This window comes from Notothenia coriiceps, unplaced genomic scaffold, assembly GCF_000735185.1.
Source record: "Notothenia coriiceps isolate Sejong01 unplaced genomic scaffold, NC01 NC01_scaffold00037246, whole genome shotgun sequence".
Classification (NCBI taxonomy): domain Eukaryota; kingdom Metazoa; phylum Chordata; class Actinopteri; order Perciformes; family Nototheniidae; genus Notothenia; species Notothenia coriiceps.
In genome coordinates, this window is record NW_011369947.1 from 19684740 (window position 1) to 19696479 (window position 11740).

The window sequence follows — 11740 nt, forward strand, 5'->3', positions numbered from 1 at the left end:
ATAAATATATATTTCTGAGTAAAATCTACAGGGTGTTGAGTTAAAAAAGAAATAAACATGCTCTGTAAGATGCAACAGCCAAAATCACAGAAAACTAACTCAAGGAAAATAGGTCAGTGCAAAAGAGGATGATTTGCTCGGAAATTAGAACCTCAGAAAAAAATTGCATCTGAACAGAAAATAACAAGAAGACAAGAGATTTTTATTTTCACTGCTCTGAGGTAGGACACAAGCTTACAGGAAAACACAGAGAGAGAAAAACACAGATCTGCTGGCATAAGGAGATGAAAGCATGTAAATGATGATCATCTCACAGCTTTTATATTCACAAAATACAAATATTTTCAAACACAAAACTGTTACATGTTAAAGTACACTCATTGATAAACATGTTCATTTAAATATACTTTACACAAGAGAAACATGCCATGAATACAATCATTGCAAAATACAAGTACATTTTAGGGTCCAAAAGTTATTCTGCTGAGGTTAATTACTTATCAAATATTTAATATTTTTACTAAAAGTATTCAACACCTGATTTTTGAACTTCTTGTATACATTCCAATAAGATGTGTTTTAAATGCTCAGATTGAAGTATAACTGAATATCTTGTTTGCACGTATTAACATATATAATTCAAATATACCAGTAACATCTTATACAGAACAGCATCTGCATGCAAGATTGAACAAAAACCAAATAACATCAGCTCCAGTTAGACAAAATACATCTTGATAAAAGACTAGCACTTTCAAAACTAGTCAAAGTCAGACTTTAGATCTTTCAGAAGATTACAGTTGCAGCTGAGCTTATGTGAGGAAAAGATCACATAAGAGATAAAACGTGTACACTTTACATCAGTGGGGAGAAGCACCACTTTGCAGAGGAATACTATTCCTTCACACTTGACAATGTTTACATCCACAAGTATTCAGAATATGACGATATATGACAATATTCCAAATGTGATGCGGTTCCTTGTGGGTATTTCGATTAAAGCTTTATTCCAATCGAGCATTTTCCGATCAAGTAGGATATCCCAATAATATTCACATTTAAGACCCTTTTTGTGTGGATTTGAAATACGCGCCTCACTTAGGGTATTGTATTGTACTTTTGTAGGCCGACCCCAAAGTTAGCAACGCAAAGGGAACCCTTGACAAAAAGTGGGATTTTACGGTTGGATTTCCGAATATTGAAGAAAAACAGCTCTGTGTCAAACACATGTTTATGATAATTATCACATTTTGTTCAGCAGGATAATCTCCACATATTTATAATTTATAATTTATGAAATGTAAATACGATTGCCAGAAGTAAAAAGCTAACTGTAGGTCTACCGCATTATGGTCACCTGGCTGCACATCACCACTGCTAAGCTAAAGGCGCTTTTGTGTCGGAGTGATGACGCTTTGTAGTCTTTTTCAGTAACTGCAAGACACTAAGAAGATTTGAACATTCACAAGTTGAGTATTTACTGACGTATTTTATGTCTGAGAACAACATTTAAAACATATTTTCAGATTGTGTCAAAGACCCTATGTCAAGCTTCTAACCACAAACACATTTAAAAAAAACTTTGACTTGGAGACGAGGGAACCGAAAGTGGTACAATGCTATTTCCAGGTTAGGACTCTGGAACTTAAGGACAAACAACAGCAGATGCATGCTTAAAGTAAGAAGAGCCCCAATTTCTGCCAACATTAGGAGAATGATTCATAGTTCTGAACATTTAGAAAGACTTTAATGTCATTAGGTTTTTGGAAATGCTGAAAAAAAGCTGACCATTTGAAGAACTTGATTGCAGGGATGACAGATGGAGCCTGTGTTGTGCGGATAATATTAGGGAATATTCATTTTGGTTAGCTGTGTAATCATGTGGTAGGAAGTAAGAAAAAGTTCATTTTCAGAATAAGGGTCAAAACCTGAATATTTTGTGCATGTAAACATAGTCAATGACCCTGAACTCGCATCAAACCCCGTTTAAGTCAAACCAAAAGTAAATGGTGCTGGCTAACATTAATTTTCCTTCACAGTCGCCAAGCTTTGAAAATCTTTGGGACCATTTGAAAAGGTGAAACATAACTGTAACCTTATGAGACACATTCTGCACTGCTCTTAAAAGTGCTGGAATAATGAAGATTCTCATACTGACAGAAACACCCAGCAGCAGGCCATGGTTAAGGCAGTAGGAAATACTGAGAAGTTTCCACTTTAATAAATACTTTTATGAGTTTGTATCTGCTCTAGGGGGACATGCTACAGTGGTAAGTACAAAAGATGATGAAAGAAACAGATTTTTGGTAGTACTTAAAGGGGACATGTCATGCTCACAGAGGTTTAACATGTATTAAAATGCCTTAATGTTAAACTAACACGTAAAAAACAGCAAAAGTAGTTCTCAAGCAATGGGCGTGTAGATACATTCTAATGTGACACAGGAAGGGGAGCCTATTCTGAATGGTTCTTGAGCCCCCAAAATACTGACTGGGTTGTCCTATTTCACAGTTTGTGGGTTGGTAGGCACTGCAGATCACCACATTGTTGTCACTGAAAAAGTCACGATATGCCCCCTTTAAGAATAATACAATATGTTCTTTTAATCTCATCTTCTGTTTGCTACCAGAACTGTGAATGTCGTGATGAGAAGCTAGCACTTTTTCTCGAGAATATCAGCTGCGACGTCTTTCACATAAGGCAATCTGTATTCAGCCCGTCAGGAAAGCTGAATCACTTGTTAAGTCTGTCGCTGAAAGGGCAGATTCAGTGTTACCGTGGCTTCTCTGGGCTCTGGGAGAGGCCTGTTTATCATTTCACATTCATTCTGTCGCACGTGCTCCTCGTTCATCTGCGACACCTCCGTGGAGCCGGCTTCAAACCCGGGCACGGTGTTGGCGACGTGAACCACGTGGACCTTGTTTCTGCCTTTTTTACTGAGGATGCAGCTGAACACTTTCTTAAAGCCTTTGCGAAAGTGCTTGGACACAAGAGCGTACACGATGGGGTTGACACAGGAGTTAGCGTAGGCCATGCAGTGGGAGAGGATCCTGAAGGCGTACGTGGTCTGGTTGAAAGGGAAGTCTCCGTACAGGTAGCACAGGATCACCACGTGGTACGGCAGCCAGCAGATGCAGAAAAGCACCGTGACGATGATGATCATTTTTGTGACTTTGCGTTTGGCCCTCTTGGATTCCGACATGCCGTCCAGCGGGTCCACGGCCGTCCACAGGTACTTGATGGTCCGAGTGTACGAGAGACTCACGATGAGCACGGGAATGACGTAGCCGACCAGGAACGTGCACGTGTCCAGCAACTTCCTGTTCTGCTCCTCCCAGCCAGGGATGCACACAGTGCTGTTGGCGTAATCGATCAGGTCGTAGTAGCTCAGATACGGACCCGCGAAGACCAGAGAAAGACCCCAGATGATCACCATGGCAACCACTGCGTTACACGGGGTCCGCAGCTCTCTGGAGCGCAGCGGGTAACGAATGGCCAGATACCTACAAAGAGGTAAAAAAATATACATTGAAGTGGGATTGAAGCACATGAAGCTGATAATTAGCGGACATTCTGAGCCAGTGGGAAAACTACAGGCTGAAAGAGTCTAATGCGTTTTTTAATTAGAGACTCTTATCAAATCGGCAGGTGCCCATCTTTCTGTAACGCCTCAATAAAACTAAAATCTCAGAAGAAGTAATTAGGTGTTCTGGGGGGCAAACATCTTTGTTGATTTATGAGATATGTTTTTGTTTAGTTCATCTTAGACCATGCAGTGGGAGTCATTAGACCAATTTAAAACTCATAGTGCAACCCAACAAAATGTGCTTTCATGCATTGTGATTAACAAAGAGATTTTTCTTGGTGTCCACTCCAAATCTAAAGTAAATGTACAATACATTAGGGCTTGTTTTAGAGTTTCACCTTGCATGTTATGACTTAAATGTGAGTGAGCGACCTCACAATCTTCCTCCACACTCAGTGTTACGAGCCCTCTTGCTCACACTGAGGCTTTTGTGTTAGCTAATGATCATTCAGCCGTTTGTGGGTTTTATTGAATAAAATCCACCTTAGGGAAATATGCGATACTGGCTGTTATATCTACAGAAAGGTCTAATCTGATTGCACAGACATCCCTTGGTATAGCCATGACAAAAGCACAAACCATGCGTTGTGCTGTGTCTAGATGTGGCTCAGCAGGTCGACGATAATCCCACCATCCATCATGTACTATCATGAAGAAAGAGCCTGATGTTTTCCTGGCAGAGAAGTCTTTCAATAGTCTGTCACCGCACTGATTGGCAACGTTTTTGACTCATCGTCACCTGATATGTTACTCTGTGAACTTGTAAAACTGTATTTGCCATATTCAACACAGGGAATATTGTGGATTCTTTATTTCTGAGAGGCAGGTCACGTGAAAATAAATCTCCTCCTCCATGTGCTTTTGCAGTACACTTCAGCCATAGCTCTCCAGAATAAGAGGCAACAACCTCTCTGGTCTCTGAAAGCTTACTGAAATGGGGCCAAGCACTCCACGTCCAACATGAAAGGACCAAAGCAGATCAGTGAACCTACTTGTCCCTAATGAGGTCCACAACTGTGGGTACATTTATCTGGAAGCTTGGATGAAATTGACAGATTAATGAGAAAACATGAGCAAATGATCTGTCTGTTAATGTCTGACAAGATGCAGAATGGGAATGTGTTGAACAAGATTCTGAATCACCACTTTTTCGGTGAAATGGAATTTCAAAGTATCCCCCTTTAAAAAGTGCAGGCACATAGACATGAACTTCAGGATATTATGCATAATAGCTCACAAATGGACTATCTTTTCTTTCTATCCTCCCCTAACTAATTTAGTTTACTTCTACCTTGTCTTTATCAATTGTCTGAAGAGGCACTTTATTTGCCATTATTGGGCAAAAAAGCCATAATAGCCTTTCAGCATATTGTAATTCAAGTGGTACCCTGGGTATGTCGCTCAACTCGAAGCCAAATTATAAGTGACAATTTCTCTGCATCTCTGAAACACTTCACCGAAGTCTGTCTCTTACTTTGGGTTGCTTTGCATTGGTTGGGAGTTTTTGCCCAAGCTGTAAGTAGTAACTCTTCCTGGGTGATATTTCCCTTGTTGAATCAGAATTTCACCGTCTGAAAGGATGTGCGTGCGCTGCATTTTTGGAACAGTCAATAAAAAAGCCTCCCTTTCTAAAAATGACCTGTGATCAGCTAGATTTTTCCTTTTACATGTCTTTCCTAAAGGCTGAAAACAGAGTCAACAGGAGGTGCAGAACTGTAGTTTAAAAAAAAAAAAGAAATGTTGAGGGTATTATGCAATGTTGCCTTATGATGCAAACAAAATATATTGCTTACACTTTAAACAAAGTGTAAACAATTATCTCTGAAGATGATTTTTAAATTGTAAGCATTTTTGCACAAATATAAATCATTATATCCTGTTATCTCTGGCTGTTTTACTGTTACCTTACATAATTTAGTTTTAGTGCAAATAAACCCCCTAATTAGTTAAAAAATAACAGCAATGTTTTTAATATTTTATTGAATCATTTTCGCATGGGAACTGGCATAAAATCACAGTAAATCGTTTGACCTTGCCTGCAGGCTCATTGCAGCAGCAAATAGCTTCCATTAAAAGACTGAGTGTGTCTGAATGTGTGTGTGTGTGTGTGTGTGTGTGTGTGTGTGTGTGTGTGTGTGTGTGTGTGTGTGTGTGTGTGTGTGCTGCTTTTCACTCTGTGATTTAATTCCTGCTGAGGTTACCTGATGAACAGTGTACCTGCTGCTGCCTTTTTACTTTTTACACAGTAAAAAAGGAGGAAATAGCGGAAATGTATTCACATCTCTACTCAGATGTCCTTGCTTTTTTCCGGACTGGGTCTAGCTGGCATCCTGAAAAATCCATTGCATCCTCAAACACAGCCAGTGTGAGCAGAGGGCAGCTGCACACTGACTCTGTCCATATTGACTGAGCTGACAATGTTTTCCAAAAACTATAATGAGGGCTTAGCATTTACTCTGCAAGGGATGTAGTTTTCAGGAAGGATAATGCATGATTCTCTCATAAGATGGCCAATTAGAGATGCAGCGCCTCTGTAAGGTCTTATGGGTCTCTGAATTGTTCTACCTCCGGGGTCTTGCTGTTCTCAATGTTCCCAAGGTTGTTTTTCATCTTCAGATGAGACAAATAAAATGTGTGACGTATAGTCATAGCTTGAATAAACAGAGCGGGGACTTGAATAAAAGCTTCCTTGCAGATTTTCTTGATTATTGTGAACTCGAGGGGAAAGAGGTAAGGCAGGTCATGGTAATCTCATGTATGAAGTAATGAATAAGTAAAGGTGAGCCCTTCTTGTTACAAATTGAAAGTTTAGTGGGTGCTTCTGCTGAGTATAACCTTGGCTGAGCTGATATTCTGTCTTTCAGATGTTGTAGCAGGCTCTGTTTTAAAGCTATAGTGAAGTTACTGGAATCATATGAAACCAAAAAACCTACATAATCCATAGGTACCATGCAATGCTAGATAAACAATAAATAGACAACGCTCTACAGTTAAGCTAGATTCTGAAGGCGAAAAAAGGGCATGGCCGTATTTACAGGGGTGCTTTGACCTGTCACTTCAAATCTGAATGAGAAAAGGTGCTATCCACAAGGCTCCATTTTAAAGTCATGCATACTTTATGCTAATCCCTTTCAGATTGGGCAACACTCTGCAGTTTTTGGCATACAGTACAAATGTGTTAAGCCTATTCTTGTTGAATATATTTCTGCATGCTGGGTTCCCTATACATTTTTTGATGAATTCAGTATAACTGGCCAAGCAGGAGCCTTGTGCATTTAATCATTACATTACATAGCATTTAACTGGGTTTTATCCAAAGCAACTTACAATAAGTGCAATAAACCATAAAGATTCAAACTAAGGACAACAACAACAACAGTACTGACATATTTACCTTCAACAAGCAATATCGTTGTAAGTGCTGGTGCATAAGTAAAACTCTTAAGTGATCTTAATATTTGTTTTCATCTTATTCTTTGGTGGTGATGCTAGTTTCCATAGTAGCCATTTCATTGCAGTGAGGCCATTTATTGCAAACTGACTGCACTATAGCCTAAAATTAAAAGCTCTAGGATAATCAAAAACTACAGAGTGAGGAATTTAAGACGATTCAGATTCTTGATGAAGGACTTCCCTAGATATACTGACAATAAGGGTGTTTCTGATCAGTTTCCAGAACAAGAATGCTCGTCAAAACATACAATTCTAACAAAAATCTCAACCATTAAAAGGTTTTTGACACCAAATCACAGCATGAGTTATTCTCTGGTCTTCATGAGATATTATCTGGCATTCCTCTACTGTAGGTGTTTAAATGTGGTATTTTGGAGAAATCTTTTAGAATAAATTCTAGAGAGGTGAAACATTGATAAATGGAGCAATACATCTGTGTAACAAAATTACTGCAAAAATATATACAAGACCGTTTAGAGCATGAGCATGGTCATCATACTACGTTTATAATATAAGCCCTTGTGCACTTTTTTACAATTTATCTTAATTCATGTGTTAATTCATTTCTATTTCTGATGAATGACTAGGACTGTCGCAGATTTTAATTAATTTCAATGAGAACATATAGGTACAGTTTTGCTTCCAAAGAGGCTGTTTAAATAGATGCATCTCTGCACAGTATGTAAAATATCATGAGTCAGGCATTAGCTGACAGTTACTTAAGTTATAATTTTGTAACCTTATTATTGTAAAGTGCCGTCCATCAACATGTATAACAGCTTTGGCACTGCTTTTAGCATAGATGTTTTCAGTCCTTCAAATCGATAAAATGCGCGCTTGAATTTTTAAATAATTAATGAATCCGTTCTCTTTCACCTTTATGTGGAGGACAGAAGAATTCCTTTGCTGCAGCAAAACGCATAACCCTGAAAGCTTTAAATATGGCCGAATGAAAGGCAATATTAATTAGAGTTAATTAAAGGGAAGAGAAATTAGTCTACGGGTATGCATGAATTAGTGAATTTAGACCTTTAATGGTTGCTATAATGATATTTTCACAGATTTTACCTTTTAACAGCTGATACTTGCCTCTCAATGTGCATTTCTGAGACGTTACAAGCAAAGGAAAATAGAGATACCAAAGTGAGTACAAACTACATTTCACTATGATAATTGAATAAGAGTTGCAATTTATCAAGTGAAAATGTCAAAACAATTAGTTTTGTTAATTGTAAAAATGACTGACTTATAGATTAATCATCAAAAGAATCATTCATCTAGTTGCAACAAACAGGAAGCAAAGGGCACCATGGGAAATGAACCAGGAACAACATGTGATTATAATAATTATCTAAAAGACATTCTAAAAGCAATTATGGTTTCAAATGGCACACATGAGCTTGGTAGTTAGGTCACCATTATCTTTAAAAAGTAATTTGTTGTTACAACAATTAAATACCTTCTCTTCTGAGGATAATAACTAACGTACCTGTCAACAGAGACAGCAGCGAGTGTGAAGCTGCTGGCGTACATGGTGAGGTTGATGAAGAAGTGCACCACTTTGCACATGAAGGATCCGAACACCCAGCCCTCCAGAGAGTAGATGGTGGCTTGAAAAGGAACGCAGAAGATGATGAAGAAGAAGTCGGCCACGCTCAGGTTGAGTATGAACAGATTGGTTGTGTTGTATCCCAGCTGCCCGCTCCGCAGCAGCACAGCCAGCACCAGACTGTTGCCGATGGTGCCCAGCAGGAAGATGAGGGAGAAGACCACAGACACGATCACGCTGGTGGGATTCAGCTGGTAGCTGTCAGAGACATTAGTCTGCCCTGCTTGCCTACTGAAATCCTCAAAGTCAGACATGTTGCAAGTCTGAAAAAGGAAAAGAGACAGAAAAAATATAACCACGTCTTTTTGATTGCTTTTTTATGTCTCCTTGGAGATGTTAAAACACATCAACTGAGAATACTGCTGTGCAATTACATTTGCTACATTTTTCTTATGGATGCAATGTGTAACATATGGGCAGCATTATATTTTTCCAAAAATAATCTAAACACTATCAACTGAATATGGAGAGGTTACAGTGTTGATGTTGTGTCAAAGATGTATTTGTATTGTGTTGCTGAAATATCTAACGATTGCCCCAGTCCAGAGAACAAAAGGGGCCTCGTCAATAACGCATCAATCTTTTTTTTCTTTCATAGTTTTTACTTTAGTAAATAGTTGGAAATAAGAAGTAAGCAACTTGACTCTACTTATCCTCCCAGCCATCCGAGGCTGACCCACCAGGAGTATAGCGGGTGTTTTCCCCACGAGACAGACACGTTCAGTTGGTAGTTGGCAGTTGCTAACCATTACATTACATTACATTGCATTTAGCTGACGCTTTTATCCAAAGCGACTTACAATAAGTGCATTCGACCAGGAAGATACAACCTTGAAGAAAACAGAATCATAAGTAAATCAGGTTTCATAGAGCCAAACATGTCAAGTGCTACTCAACTGGCTTTAGATAAGCCAGCCCTTTATTAGTATATAAGTGCTTTGTTAGTAATTAAATCGCTCGAAGTGGAGTCGAAAGAGATGAGTTTTCAGTCTGCGCCGGAAGATGTGCAAGCTATCTGCTGTCCTGATTTCACTGGGAAGCTCATTCCACCATTTTGGAGCCAGGATAGCAAACCCACGAGTTTTTGCTGATGGGAACTTGGGTCCCCCTCGCAGTGCGGGTGTAGCGAGCTGTTTGGCTGATGCAGAGCGGACTGCACGTGCTGGGGTGTACGGTTTAACCATGTCCTGGATGTAGGGAAGGGGGCCAGATCCATTCGCAGCATGGTGACGCAAGTACCAGTGTCTTGAAGTGGATTCTAGCATGCAAGAATACTAAAAAAATTGACGAGGCCTGCATGCACCCATAAGTGATTTTATCCAATTAAGTCCCCAGTGTGGAGTCATGTCCTGGTGTATTAATTAGACAGGAATGAGAGGTGGTTTAATTGCTGTGACATGCTATCCAGGGATATATCCTTGTTAATTACAAGTATGTTGCAATGCAGCCCAATTAAAATAGGATTAATATTAAAAGGTTATTCTCAATTCACACATTGTATACACCATTGATTTTTTTTTTTTTTCTCCTACAGCCACCACTCACCCTTCCTCTCCAAACCACACAGCATTGTGTCCCAAACAAAGCAGCCTGGAGTGCTTTCCTGATAATTTCTTAAAAGTGACGAAGCTGGGGTATGATTTTCTTTTAGCCAAGAACATCTCTTCCTTTTACAGTGAGCAGTGCTATTGTCTGTCATTCTGCTGTCAAGTACTAAAAATCCCAGATAGCTTCTGAAGTGTTGCAGTGTGGTTACAAACCTTCCATGACATCCAGTGTGCACGTGTCCTGTCGCGCCGCCCCGGCTTAGGTAAAGGGTANTAGTCCTATTCAGCCACTCGGTAACAACCATCGTTTTTCAGACACGTAAACTCTTCAAAAATCCCCAGTGGGGTCACTGCTGATGTATTTAATGTAGTAGAACAAAACGTGATTTATCTCTTAAATTTGTGTCAAACACAGACCTTATTTCGAGCTATTTTCCAAAACCCTATGGAAAAAATGCATTGCTTTTTGAGGAAGGAACCGGAAGTGCTAAAAATGCTAACTTACTTCCGGGTTTTACAACGCGTCACTGCGGTTCTCTATTGGATAGTCCTAACACATGCCTACAAACGCTTAGTGGAGAACCTACTAAAAGTATACTAATAGTCAACTCTAGATTAGTTGACGATCAACAGATAGTCAACTAAACTCTAAAGTTGCTTATCTGTTGATCATCAACTAATGCTTAATGTAATAGTCAACTGAACCTTAGTTGCTTATCTGTTGATCATCAACTAATGCTTAGTTACTTGCCGGTTTGAACGGTGCTGTTGAATGTCAACTGACACATGTCAACTGATGCACTGTTGACATGCTACTAAATGTCAACTGATGACTTATAGAGTGTTAACTATGGACTATCAAAATAAAGTGTTACCATTTCTTCTGTCCTTTTTGGGTTTAAAGATTAAATATGAAAACAGGTGTCTCTCAGTGAAATGTGCCTCGCCTGCTTGTAGAGAATTCTATTAATTTCTGCCCATTCGGTGCATTCAGTATGGCCTACTTTGGCTTATATGTTTCAGAAACGTGCTATATGATATGCCTTGGTGAGCTGATTTTCTCCGTGCCCACCAACATTGTGATTTTTGTCTACACCACCAGTTAGTACAGTCTTAACTGAGCATGCTGTTGGAATTGTTATCGTTCAAGTCATCCCATTCGTCTCTTATTGTTGGTACAAGGTATTTTCTGAACTGGTGACTGGGAGACTCTGAGCCTGCAGTGTCTTCTGCCATAAGAAAGTCACACATTTACATATTGGTATGTTCTTAGAAGATCCAAGCACCACAGGAGCTTGAGCTTTTTAAATTAAGTGAGATAAGTCAATCCTGCCTTGACACTAAAGTGCTTCTTTTAATTTTTGCTGTTACATGCCCCAAAGTTGCTGGAGAGGGATGTCTAGATAACCGTGCTTAACGGTGTGAATACTTAATACAATGGTTACATCGACACTGTGCCGTTTATTAATGCCATTTAAAATCAAATGCATCATAGTTGATCTTATATTTGAAAAAAGGACACCATTGTATAGCTTGGTAAAGCAT

At 39.2% G+C, this 11740-nt stretch overlaps 1 protein-coding gene across 1 annotated transcript; it reads right to left on the reverse strand.

The window, feature by feature from the left end:
- Nucleotides 1–8910, reverse strand: galr2b (galanin receptor 2b). Its single transcript, XM_010795142.1, has 2 exons — nt 8529–8910; nt 1–3503 (listed from the first exon to the last, which is right to left on the reverse strand). The coding sequence occupies exons 1-2, from the start codon at nt 8900–8902 to the stop codon at nt 2741–2743; spliced, it is 1137 nt and encodes a 378-aa protein (XP_010793444.1). The 5' UTR covers nt 8903–8910; the 3' UTR covers nt 1–2740.
- Between the last annotated feature and the right edge of the window lie 2830 nt (nt 8911–11740).